Genomic DNA, 12,563 nt, shown 5'->3' on the forward strand with positions numbered 1-12,563 from the left:
TGCCTCCTGGATATTGATGTTTGTTCCCTTTGCCATATTAGGGAAATTCTCTATTATAATTTGTTTCCATATACCTTCTTCTCCCTCTCTCTTTCTTCTTCTTCTGGGATCCCAATTATTCTAATATTTTTTCATATATGATATTACTTATCTCTGAATATTCCCCTTGTGGTCCAGTAGTTGTTTGCTTCTCTTTTGCTCAACTGCTTTGTTCTCAGTCATTTGGCCTTCTATATCACTAATTCTCTCTTCTTCCTCATTTATCCTAGCAGTAAGAGCCTCCATTTTTTATTGTACCTCAGTAATAGCTTTTTTAAAATTTCAGTTTTGTTAGATTTTAGTTCTTTTATTTCTCCAGAAAGGGATTTTATTTTTCCAGAAAGGGTTTCTCTAATATCCTCCAAGGATATTAGATATCCTCCAAGCTCAAGCACCCACTCCTCAGTGCACCCTCAGAGAATAGGAGTTGATCCCTCCTATCTTCCTGGTCTCCGACCACACTCCGTGCTCACCTAGCCTGTGACTGAGTGTTTCTATCTCTGGTGCATGGCCCTGTTTAGACTGTCCAAACCCAGCAGGTTCCCGCAGGGTGGTCCTGCACTTCTCCTTCTGCAGGAGGAAGGTGAATCTCATGCTTTTTTCAAGCCTAGCTAGCACCTTGGTTATCATAATTCTGAACTGTAGTTCTGACACATTACTATTATCCGTATTGATTAGGTCCCTAGCCATTGGTACTGTCTCTTTTTCTTTTCTTTTTTTTTTTTTTTTTGAGGTGAGTTTTTCTGCCTTGTCATTTTATGCAGATAAGAATAGATGAATGAAAGAACAAAATACTAAAAGGGTGGCAAAGACCCCAGAAAAATATATGCTAAATCACAAGAGACCAGGTACTGGGGGAAGAAGAAAGGGGGAAAAAAAGTAGGTTCATGCTTGCCACAGTCCCCACTGTTCCCTAAGACTGCCCTGGAAAGCATTGTCATTATTTGCCTGGCCTCTGTAAGCAGCTGGCTTGTGACTCTTGACTCAACTGAATACTTTGTAATTCTTTTTCCTTCCAGCTGCGAACTCTTTGTCAATCCTTCTCCGAATATTGCTAAAACTGTCAACAACAGCAACAATCTCAGATGTATGATTTTTTAAATCAGGAAGAAATCTTAAAGGATATAAAATTAAAGTGTTTATTATCATGAGAAAGTACCTGTTCTATTTTTGAGGCATATGGAGGACTCTCTGAAAGTCCCCCACTGTCAAAATTTGTACTGGTGAGGCTCACATATGTGATATTCTGGTGACATTTCCCAGTGTTCATTTTTGGCAGAATGGGGATGGTGATGTAATTCTGTGTGATAGGAGGGGATGGTGCAGATGATGAGGAGCTAGATAGGGAGGGACTCTGCTTGGACTCTGGCCAGTTTTGGGGACTCTGGGTGAGCTCACTTCTGGGCTCTTGGGTGAGCTGGTAAATAAAGAGGTTGGAGTAGATGATCGATACTGTCCTTTTGGATTAATAAGGTTATAGGAGGGAAAGAGTGCCATTCAGGCAGTTTCCCATGGGTGTTGCCAATGGCAGCCAGTGTGGCATTGTCTTGAGATGACTTTGCCATTGACCTTGCTGTTGAGTGTCCATGTCCCATGTGCTGCTCTTTACTTTAGTTGAAGTTGTTGTGGATTTGCTTATGGGAATGCCAAAAAGGAGTCCTCTCTGAAAAGACTCTGAACTTCCATCTCAATATTTACCTTCTAACTAGGTTTTTCTTTCTTCTTTTGCAGTTATATTCATATAGAGCCCAGAAAGCCTGCAAAGATGAGAAGGTTGAAGGAAGTAAGTGTTCACTGCTAATTACTAAAGTTGAGATAAATTGGGTGACCTGGGAAAACTTTGAATGTCAGCACTGAATGATACCACTTTTACTAAATCAGCGGTTTGTAGGCAATGCCTATAGGAGTGTGTTTCTCTTGAAGCCCGAATCTACTGTGCAAGCTTGTCATACTTGTCAAAGCACTTAAGTAACTAACACGATGGAAGTCAGTAAAAATACTCTAAGACCATGCCTAGGAAGATCGTCATCTTTGAGACACACTGTGCAATTATTTGTTGAAATATTTCACTTGTCTTTTGTTTTTGAGGATTTGAACAGATGGGTGTCAAGAAAAGCTATTTTAAGTTATATAACATTGAAGCTAATTATAATGCTAAATTTAAAGATTTGCCCCAAGTTCTTAACATTTTTGTGCTTGACAGACATTTGAAAGGTCTAGAGGGTGGAGCCTTCCATCACTATGTTCACATTACCTGACTCTTAGCAAAAAAAAGAAAAAAAAAAAGAAAAAGAAAAAAAAAAGAAAAAAATCCATTTAATAAGTATAAAAGAAATCCTCCTTTTAAAATAAGCAACAGAAACTTCTAGGTTTTAAATAATATATCCTGTAGATATTTAGGTGGTAATATGATTTTTAATTTTTTTTTAAAAACAGACTTGTCATTCTGTTGGGTATTTCAAAGGTGAGATGTTTGAGAGTATTTACTCCTTTAAGTGGTAGTTTTGGTATTCTTTCATTTTCTCTGTCATGAGCTGGCATGTAATTATTCTTAACACCTGGTCACCTGCTTCCCTCTTTCCAGAAGGGCAGAGAGTGGGGATGAACAACAATTCTGAAAAGTTGCTCTCAAGTTTCAGTCCATGTGCATGCTTTATTTGGGTGACTTAAAAGATAGGGTATGATTATCACTAGTCATTATATTTTTAAGACAAGCAGGAAAGTTGCAGGTTATATTGTCAAACCCCCTCATTTTCTAGTTGAGGAGACTTTGACCAGAGAGGTTGAGTGACGTGCCAGATGTGAAGTCAGGATGCTAGAGTGGGGACTGGCATGCACTCACAGTCACGGGAGTATAGTCATCCCCGAAAGTTTTGTAATTTTTCTTTTTATTTTTTTCAGGTATTGAAAACATTTTTTATTTACTTTTAAAATTTCTTTTCAATGTTCCAGATTCCTTGTTTATGTACCACACCCAGTGCTCCATGCAATACATGCCTTCCATAATATCCACCACCAGTCTCACCCAATTTCCCATCCCCTTCCCTCCAAAACCCTCAGTTAGTTCCTCAGAGTCCACAGTCTCTCAGGTTCACCTCCCCCTCCACTTTCCCCCAACTCCCTTCTCTCCATCTCCCCATGTCCTCCGTGTTATTCCTTATGTTTCACAAATAAGCGAAACCATATGATAATTGACTCTCTCTGCTTGACCTATTTCACTCAGCATAATCTTTTCTAGTTCCATCCATTGTTGATACAGAAGTTGGGTATTCATCCTTTCTGATGGAGGCATCATACTCTATAGTGTATATGGACCACATCTTCCTTATCCATTCATCTGTTGAAGGGCATCTTGGCTGTTTCCACTGTTTGGCGACTGTGGCGATTGCTGCTATGAACATTGGGGTACAGATGGCCCTTCTTTTCACTACATCTGTATCTTTCGGATAATTACCCAGTAGTACAATTGCAGAGTCATAGGGAAGCTCTATTTTTAATTTCTTAAGGAATCTCTGCAATGTTTTTCAAAGTGGCTGCACCAACTTGCATTCCCACCAACAGTGTAAGAGGGTTTCCCTTTCTCTACATTCTCCCCAGCACATGTTGTTTACTGTTTTGTTAATTTTGGCCATTCTAACAGATGTAAGGTGGTATCTCAATGTAGTTTTGATTTGAATCTCCCTGAAGGCTAATGATGAAGAACATTTTTTCATATGTTTGTTAGCCATTTGTATGTCTTCATTGGAGAAGTGTCTGTTCATGTCTTCTGCCCATTTTTTGACATAAAACAGACATGTACACCAGTGGAACAGAGTAGAGAGCCTAAATATGGACCCTTAACTTTATGGTCAACTAATCTTTGACAAAGCAGGAAAAAATATACTGTGGAAAAAAGACAGTCTCTTCAATAAATGGTGCTGGGAAAATTGGACAGCTATGTGTAGAAAAATGAAACTTGACCATTCTCTCATACCATACATGAAGATAAACTCGAAATGGATAAAAGACCTCAACATGAGGTAGGAATCCATCAGAATCCTAAAGGAGAACATAGGCAGCAACTCTTCTACGTTGACCACAGCAACTTCTTTCAAGATATGTCTCCAAAGGCAAAGGAAACAAAAGTGAAAGTGAACTTTTAGGACTTCACTAAGATCAAAATCTTCTGCACAGCAAAAGAAACAGTTAACAAAACAAAGAGGTAACCCACAGAATGGGAGAAGATATTCACAAATGACAATACAGACAAGGAGCTGATATCCAAGATCTATAAAGAACTTCTCAAACTCAACACACACAGAACAGACAATCATATAAAAAAAGGGCAGAAGATATGAACAGACATTTCTCCAATGAAGACATGCAAATGGTTTTGTAATTTTTCTTAGAGTTTATGTTTTTTCATCTACAAAATCTGATTGTAAAGAGAGTCCTTATTGAGAAGAATGTCAGAAAGCTGTGCAGAAAAGCTCAGTGAACGAAATGGGCATCACCCATAGTCTGACCTCCCGAGGTCGGTGCTTTTTGACTTTGTCATGTCTGTTTCCAAGGGCTGTTCTGTGCTCTAGCCCCAAGCATGTATACATGGAAACACACACGTGTACAACACATGTGTACAGATGTGCTTATGTGTTTGCAGAAATGGGGTCCATCAGTACACACTCTTTCCCAATCTCCTTTTTATTTACTGTATGTTGTGACTGCTTTCTCATACAGTGACTGATCTTCTGCTACATGTTTTTAATGGCTGCGAGATATTCTGTCACGTGAACCTGTCTTAATTATCTGACCCACCCTATCAGCAGATCTTTAGGTAATTCTGCTTTTTCAATATTTTGACAGTGATGTAAAGGATCCCTTATATACATATTTGCTCAGAGTCGTGACTGTACATACAGAGGTGGAATTAGAGGCACAGTTGTAACTTCTTTAATATTTACATCAGGAGGTTTCTGAGAAGTTGTACTGCTTCTGTACACCCATAACTACCCTTGGCATTGAGCAGCATAGAGGGTGTGGCTGAGCGTGCTTGGTGCCCCCTGCCTTGGGCCCTCTCCTTTTGCGGAGGAAGTCCCTAAAAATGGATTGTTACTGTTGTTTGATGTGTAAGTGCCTGTCTGGGTGGGAGTATAGTGTGTTTGGGGACATGTATCTGTGCTATTGCCAACCCTGAATGAGCACAGCCAAGAGTCTTGACTGAAAGGGAAGATTTGATCCAGGAAATCTGTTCTCATGAGTGGACTGTAAGTGCAGCCTGAAATCAAGATCTGTGTCCTGCTGTCCCATACGAGGACAGAGCACCAGAGTCACAGAGCCGAGATTCGTGGGTCACGCTGGTGGGCAGCTCTCTTTCTTGCTGCCTGCACTGCTTACCTCACTACCTGTCTTACCCCTCTTTCATCATCTCTGATTACTTACTACTACTTTATGCACCATATCCTTCCTGCTTCATGGCTTTTGGGGCACATCCCCATAATTCTGGGTATAATAAAACAATGAGTAAAAGACCAGTCTTTTATGGACTATTTTAGCTGTTTATCTTATTCTAGGGATGGAAATATTTTGGTAAGGCATCCGATGGAAAAATGCATCTCCTGATTTAGAAGCAGTGCAGCAGGCAGGCCCTGTGGTGGTTCTCGGAATAACCTGCTCCAGTCCCCTCCTCTCAAAGTTGCCAAAACCACGTTGGACACCTGCTGAGGAATCCCCACAGCAGCTCCAATCACATTGGACACTGCCCTTCCCTTGCCCTCCAGCCCAGCCCTGGAAGAGCAGGGAGGAGGAGAAGGCTGAAGGCAGGCAAGATAAACATCATGCCCTCTGCCCACTGGGCTGGGTCAGGCCTATACGGGGGCAGAGGCTCTGCTCGTGATGTAGGATTCAGATCTAAATTAGAATTGGCAGGGCTTTTTCTGTGTCTGCTGGAATGATCTTGGGGATTTTTGCTTTTTGTTTGTTAATATTATGGATTACATTGATTTTTTTTTCTTTTCTTCTTCTTTAAAAAAAATTTTTTTTAAATTTATTTATTTTGAGCATAACAGTATCATTATTTTTGCACCACACCCAGTGCTGCATGCAATCCGTGCCCTCTATAATACCCACCACCTGGTACCCCGACCTCCCACCCCTGCCCCTTCAAACCCCTCGGATTGTTTTTCAGAGCCCATAGTCTCTCATGATTCACCTCCCCTTCCAATTTACCCCAACCCCCTTCTCTCTAACTCCCCTTGTCCTCCATACTTTTTGTTATGCTCCACAAATAAGTGAAACCATATGATAATTGACTCTCTCTGCTTGACTTATTTCACTCAGCATCATCTCTTCCAGTCCCATCCATGTTGCTACAAAAGTTGGGTATTCGTCCTTTCTGATGGAGGCATCATACTCCATAGTGTATATGGACCACATCTTCCTTATCCATTCATCCGTTGAAGGGCATCTTGGTTCTTTCCACAGTTTGGCGATGGTGGCCATTGCTGCTATGAACATTGGGGTACAGATGGCCCTTCTTTTCACTACATCTGTATCTTTGGGGTAAATACCCAGGAGTGCAATGGCAGGGTCATAGGATCTATAATGAACTCCTCAAACTCAACACACACAAAACAGACAATCATATCAAAAAATGGGCAGGAGATAAGGACAGACACTTCTCCAATGAAGACATACAAATGGCTATCAGACACATGAAAAAATGTTCATCATCACTAGCCTTCAGGGAGATTCAAATTAAAACCACATTGAGATATCACCTTACAGCAGTTAGAATGGCCAAAATTAGCAAGACAGGAAACAACATGTGTTGGAGAGGATGTGGAGAAAGGGGAACCCTCTTCCACTGTTGGTGGAATGCAAGTTGGTGCAGCCACTTTGGAGAACAGTGTGGAGATTCCTCAAGAAATTAAAAATAGAGCTTCTCTATGACCCTGTAATTGCACTCCTGGGGATTACATTGATTTTAAATTATTGTCCTTTTTATAAATTTTTAGATTTTATTTGCTAAAATTTTGTCTGGAATTTTTGCATCTGTGTTCATGGAGGGATGCTGTTATGCAGGTTTTTATTCTTTTAATTTATTTTTCTAATTTTGGTATCATTTCTTCCTTAAGTGTCTGGTAGAAGTTGCCAGGGGAACCCCCTGGACCTGGAGTTGTCTTTGTGGGAAGGTCTTTAACTACACATCCTGCTACCTTCCCAGCTATAGGGCTCCTCAGGTTGTCTGTTTCTTCTTGAGTGAACTTTGCTAGTTTGTGTCTTTTAATTTGTCCATTTCATTTCAGTTGTTGAAACTATCACAAGAAATCATTTATTTTTAATTTCTAAAAAAAGATTTATTTAGTCAAACAGAGAAATTCAATTATCATGTGGTTCCACTTAATTATGGAACATAAGGAATAGCACGGAGGACATTAGGAGACGGAAGGGAAAATGAAGGGGCGGGAATCGGAAGGGGAGATGAACCATGAGGGACTGTGGACTCCGGGAAACAAAGAGGGTTACAGAGGGGAGGGGCCTGGGGGAATGGGTGAGCCTAGTGGTGGGTATTAAGGAGGGCATGTACTGCACGGAGCACTGGGTGTTATATGCAAACAATGAATCGTGAAACACTACATCAAAAACTAATGATGTACTACTGCATGGTGTTTAACAGACTAAAAAAAGATTTATTTACCTATTTTAGAGAAAGTAAGTTCATGGGAGCTGGGGGAGAGGCAGAGAGCGGAAGAAGGGAAACATACTCCCTGCTAAGCAGGGAGCCCGACGCAGGGCTCGATCCCAGCACTGTGAGATCATGACCTGAGTCGAAACCTAGAATCAGGTGCTTAACTGAATGAGCCACCCAGGCTCCCCAGGAAGTCGTTTATAAAGTTCTCTGACCCAGTAACGTCTGTGGAACCCAGCAGTGTGACCTCCCTCATGCCTGCTGTTCCTGGGCATCTGTGTCTTTTCTCGTTTTCCCGATGGGACTGTGTAGTTTGTTACTTTCACCAATCTTCGCCAAGAAACGACTTTTGGTTTTATTGGTTTTCTTGATTTCTTTGCTCTGTTTTCGGTTTCATGGGTTCTGCTTTGGACTTTCTTCTGTGTTGTTGGGGAGGGAGCGCCGCTCCTGTGTGGGGTGACTCTTCTGCCCCTTCGCTTTCGTCCCTTTCTCCTTAGGACCCCCTTTCCCTGCACTCCCCCGTGGCCCTTCCCTCCCAGGGCGCAGGCCTTCAGGGATGATTTCTGCTGTTTCGTCACATGCTGTTTCTGTCATGTGATACATTTGCATTTTTGTCAGAGACACTGTGGACGCACCATCTTGGCCCAACGATGGAGATTTCCATTGCGGCCCGGGGCGGATGGGGGCGGCCGGCTTGGGCACGTGCTGGAATCCAGCAGGCAGCCTTGGCCCTCCTGCTTCGCCCTCTCTGCCAGCTTCGCAGGGTGGACCTGCTTCTCCTAGCCTCCTCGTTGAAGCTGATGTGGGAAACTCTTCCCCTCCATCGGTCGCCAACTGTCAGTATCTTCATTATTTCTTTTAACTGCACAGTTTAAACGTGCGCACAGAGTGAATCGCCTCTGACCCCAGGCATCCTGGGGAAGTGTAAGTGTGCTGGCCTGTGCTCACCCGTTTTGGTCCTTCTTTTCTCTGCTTCTATCTGTATCTCCCTGTCCTCCACCCCCACAGTCTCACTCTTCTTTCTTTCTTCCTTTTGGGTGCTTTATCTGTGTGCCCTCGTTCGAGCTCTGCAGGGGTCACAGGCTGCGGACGCCAGGCCGGGACGAGTGGTTAGTCTCATGTGTTGCAGTTTCATTTTTACAAAAGGAGTCATTGGTTTGCTACATTTCTGCAGGCAATGGCACCGGGCGGGAGGGTGTGAAGGGGGTAACTCTCCACCCGCTGCCTTTCCGTCCTACATCACTGCTCCAGAAGGGCTGAGCTCTGCAGATTCCTGGGCATTTGGGGGAAAGAGTTAAGCTGTGTGCGTTTCTGTTTGTTTGTTTTGTTTTGTTCTGTTTTTGGACTCACAGGATCACAGAATGAAAGCCGAAGTGACTTTGGAGGTGGTCTAGCGTGACCTTTCCCTTACTGAGCAGAATGGGAAGCGGGGAGCCCACCGCACTTTCCGTAGGGTTTCTGTGATCAGTGGCGATTGTGTGTCTCTTTACAAAAGCATCTCTTCAGGCTCTAGGCTCGGCCCCCACGGTCAGGTGGTGCAGGGCCTCTCTGTTGATTTAGCGTGCACGGCCCCAGGCCCATGTTCCAGACCCTGATGAACGCCGTTCGCTCATGATGAGATTCCCACCTTGATGTGGCTACGTGACTCAGTCTTTTCTTGGTGCTAGACTCCTTGGTGCTACCCTTTTTGGTTTGATGTTTTGCATGGAAAAGGCTGTGAAGATGTTCACTGAGGGTAGTTGGAGGAGCTCGCTGAGGTGCAGAGAGGGGGGGCGCAGGAGGCCATGAGGCCGCCGCCGGCAGCAGCAGCAGCAGCAGCAGCAGCTGCTCTCAGTCGAGCTCGGACCCTCCCTTTGCTGGGCCCCGCAGTGCATCATCTCGTCTTGTGCTGGGCACGCTGAGAACAGACCTTCGGAGACAGGCGCCACTTTCATCTGCGTTTTCGTCCACATCTGCCGCCTTCACCCACGTTTCATGCACGGGGACACAGGTGCACAAGCTCTTCCAGGTCCTGTAAGCGGAAGGGGACTGGGCCAGAGCCAGAATCGCAGAGGCCCCCCTCAGGCTCCACGCACCACGCGGCATAGGTTCAAACCCCCAGTGTGCCACCTCTACAACTACGTGTTTTCTGACGGCGTATCCAGGCCAGGACGCTTGGCAGCAGGGGTTCTTGGTGAAGACACTAGCAGCTCTGATTGTTCACCACGTGGGTAGTTTGCCTGGTTGTTTGGAGGGTTAGGTTTGAGCGCAGCGCCTGCCTCCACGGGGCATCCAGTCAACCACTGCTGCTGCCCGGGACATACACCTGCCGTGACCTTGAGTGTTCTTCTGCACTCAGTGTGGATTTGGTTTAATTCGCTCGGACTGTTGGTTCAGGAGCCCTGCAGGCTCTCAGCGCAGATGAGCGGACACATGATCCCTGCTGTCCTCACCATCAGACAGTCACAGAAACCACCTGTGCTTTCTTAGGGGCTCATGTGCAGTACTGGGAGAAGAAACCCAGAATCATGTATTTAATTGCTGGGGTTATTGAATTAGGCAGGTGATATCCAGGTTAATGAATCATTAACACATAAAAAAGCAATTAGCTCATTGTTTCCATAATTTTATGCAATGAAGCAGAAAGCTGTTTCTTAGGGTAGTTGTACTTTAATAGAATTTTGCAGACGATAGTTCCTGTTGCTTTGTTTTTAAAGTAGGTCAGCCAATTCATGGTAGTTTTTGGTATTCTTGGCTGTGATATTTTGCCATCAGCGTGCAGGTGTGTAGAACCTTATCTGTAGGGCGACGGGCTGTCGGCTGCATTTCCACCACGTTCACTGACCTCACTTCTCCTGGGATTCTTCCTGGAGTGTCGGCTGTTTCTCACTTGCCATGACAACATTTATTCCTTCATACTCACAACCTTCTTCTCAAACTCCTGCTCTGGGCCACTCATTCTTCAGGCTCTGGGGATCCTTAGTCCAACGTGACCATCACGATCTCTGCTTCTCTGGACGCTTACATTCCCGGGAGGAGGAGTCAACCATAAGTGAACAAGTAAACACAGACATACTAGACGGTAGTAAATGCTAGATGGAGATAAATCAAAGGCGTGATGGATCAGGGAGCACCTCTTGAGGGGCTGCTTCTAAGCCGAGTCCTAAATGCAGGAAAGAGGAAGGTGTGTGAAGACACGAAGGCACATTCCGGGCTCAAGGTCTCGTGCAGGGACAAGCTGGATGTCCGCGGGCTGCGGGAACGCATGCAGGGCTGTGGTGTGGGGAGGAAGGGAAGGGTGCGGATTTTAGTGCACGTGCGGCTCTCTCCACCACGGGGGCTCTGAGTCGGGGGGACCATTCTGACTGATGTTCCCCAGGGCGGCCCCGTGGGGAAGGGACCGTGGGGCCGGGAGGACCAGCGGCCGGGAGATGGGGCCGCCTGAGCAGCACGATGGACGCGCGTGGGTCCGGGACAGGGCTCGGGGTTAGAAGGGAGAGCCGCGGGGATGGTTTAGTTGAAGGGGTGGGGGAGGAAGAGCCTCAGGGTCTCCCCGATTCTGAGGTTGGGCACATGGAGTCGGAGCGCAGGCAGGCAGCACGCTCCGGGCCGAGAGGACGTTCAGGGCTGGCGCGGAGGGAGGCGTTTGGCAGATCGGGGCCCCAAGCCCGCAGCAAGCGCTTCCCGTGCCGGTGGGTCCAGCCGCCCTGTGAGCTGCTCCTCGGGCCTGGGTCAGAAGGGGAAGGGGTCACAGGTAGCCCGAGATGGGGACGGGGAGGGTCAGCTGCACAGGTGTGTGGATGCAGCCTGCAGGTGTGGGCGGGGCTGCAGGTGTGGGCGGGGCTGCAGGTGAGGGCGGGGCTGCAGGTGAGAGCGGGGCTGCAGGTGAGGGCGGGGCTGCAGGTGAGGGCGGGGCTCCAGGTGAGGGCTCCGCGGACTCCCGGTGCCGTGGAGCTCACAGTGCAGCAGGGGTGGGGTGCAGCCCGCAGGAACTGCAGCGTGCGGTGTGGGGGGCACCCGAGGGCCCTGATGAGGGCCTGCTGGGCAGGGTGGTTGATGGTGAGCACTGAGGGGCTGCGGTGTGCCTGGTGGGAGGAGCAAAGGTGCAGAGCGGCCCGCGGCCCCGGGGGGAGGCTGGCAGAGTGCGCAGCGGCGGAATGAGGCAGGCGGGCAGGCTGGGCTCGGGCAGAGGGCATGTGGAGGCCTCGTGGCTCGGGTGGGGCATTCGGGCCCTGGAGGTCTGGAGGGTGAATCGGACCCACGCTCTCCAGCTTGCTGGAGACAGAGAAGGGACAAACACTGCTGGGGAGCGAGTTTCAGGAGGTCATGATGGAGAAGCCTTGAGGCAGCTCCGGGACTGTGCGGGGTCATGGTCTTGACAACGGCCCTCCCCAGTGTGTCAACAGCACAGTCCCCTCCTCTTGCTTTTCTGCACTCTTGCAAATGATAAGACTCGGGGGAAGAGAGATTTTGGTTGCCTCCGGCAAGGCTCCGAGGTCCTTTTCCTCCATGTGTTAGGCCACAGGGGGTGTGAGGTAGAAGCGGAATGAGCCCCAGGGGTGGCTAAGTCCCTCAGGTCGGATGCACAGGAAAGGATCAGGCAATGGGGGAGGTGTTCTCACCTGCTCCTAGGGCATTCTAGCTGAACCCCATGGCCTGACTTAGAAGCCACCCACCATTCTTGGGCCGCACGGTTTGGCCGAGCTGCGTGCCTGGGGAGTGTATCACGGATGCTGGCTCGTCAGGTGCGCTGCTGGGCATGTCCGGAGCTGCTGTGGATCTCTCTGGACCTTCCGGGACGGCTCTAGCCCGCTGTGCACCTGCTCACCTGGCTCTTACCCCAACCGGAAGGCACAGCCCGCCGATCCCAACCCCAGTC

The 12,563-nt window shown here is 47.0% G+C and overlaps 1 protein-coding gene across 1 annotated transcript in view; it reads left to right on the forward strand.

The window, feature by feature from the left end:
- Positions 1 to 12,563, forward strand: part of DCDC2C (doublecortin domain containing 2C) — a 152,664-nt gene that overhangs the window by 16,541 nt on the left and 123,560 nt on the right. Inside the window, exons 2-3 of the mRNA XM_059407515.1 lie at positions 1,771 to 1,822; positions 9,575 to 9,695. Of these exons, the coding sequence (XP_059263498.1) occupies positions 1,771 to 1,822; positions 9,575 to 9,695 (173 nt within the window). The remainder of the gene's footprint in view (positions 1 to 1,770; positions 1,823 to 9,574; positions 9,696 to 12,563) is intronic.

Source organism: Mustela nigripes, chromosome 7, assembly GCF_022355385.1.
Source record: "Mustela nigripes isolate SB6536 chromosome 7, MUSNIG.SB6536, whole genome shotgun sequence".
NCBI lineage: Eukaryota > Metazoa > Chordata > Mammalia > Carnivora > Mustelidae > Mustela > Mustela nigripes.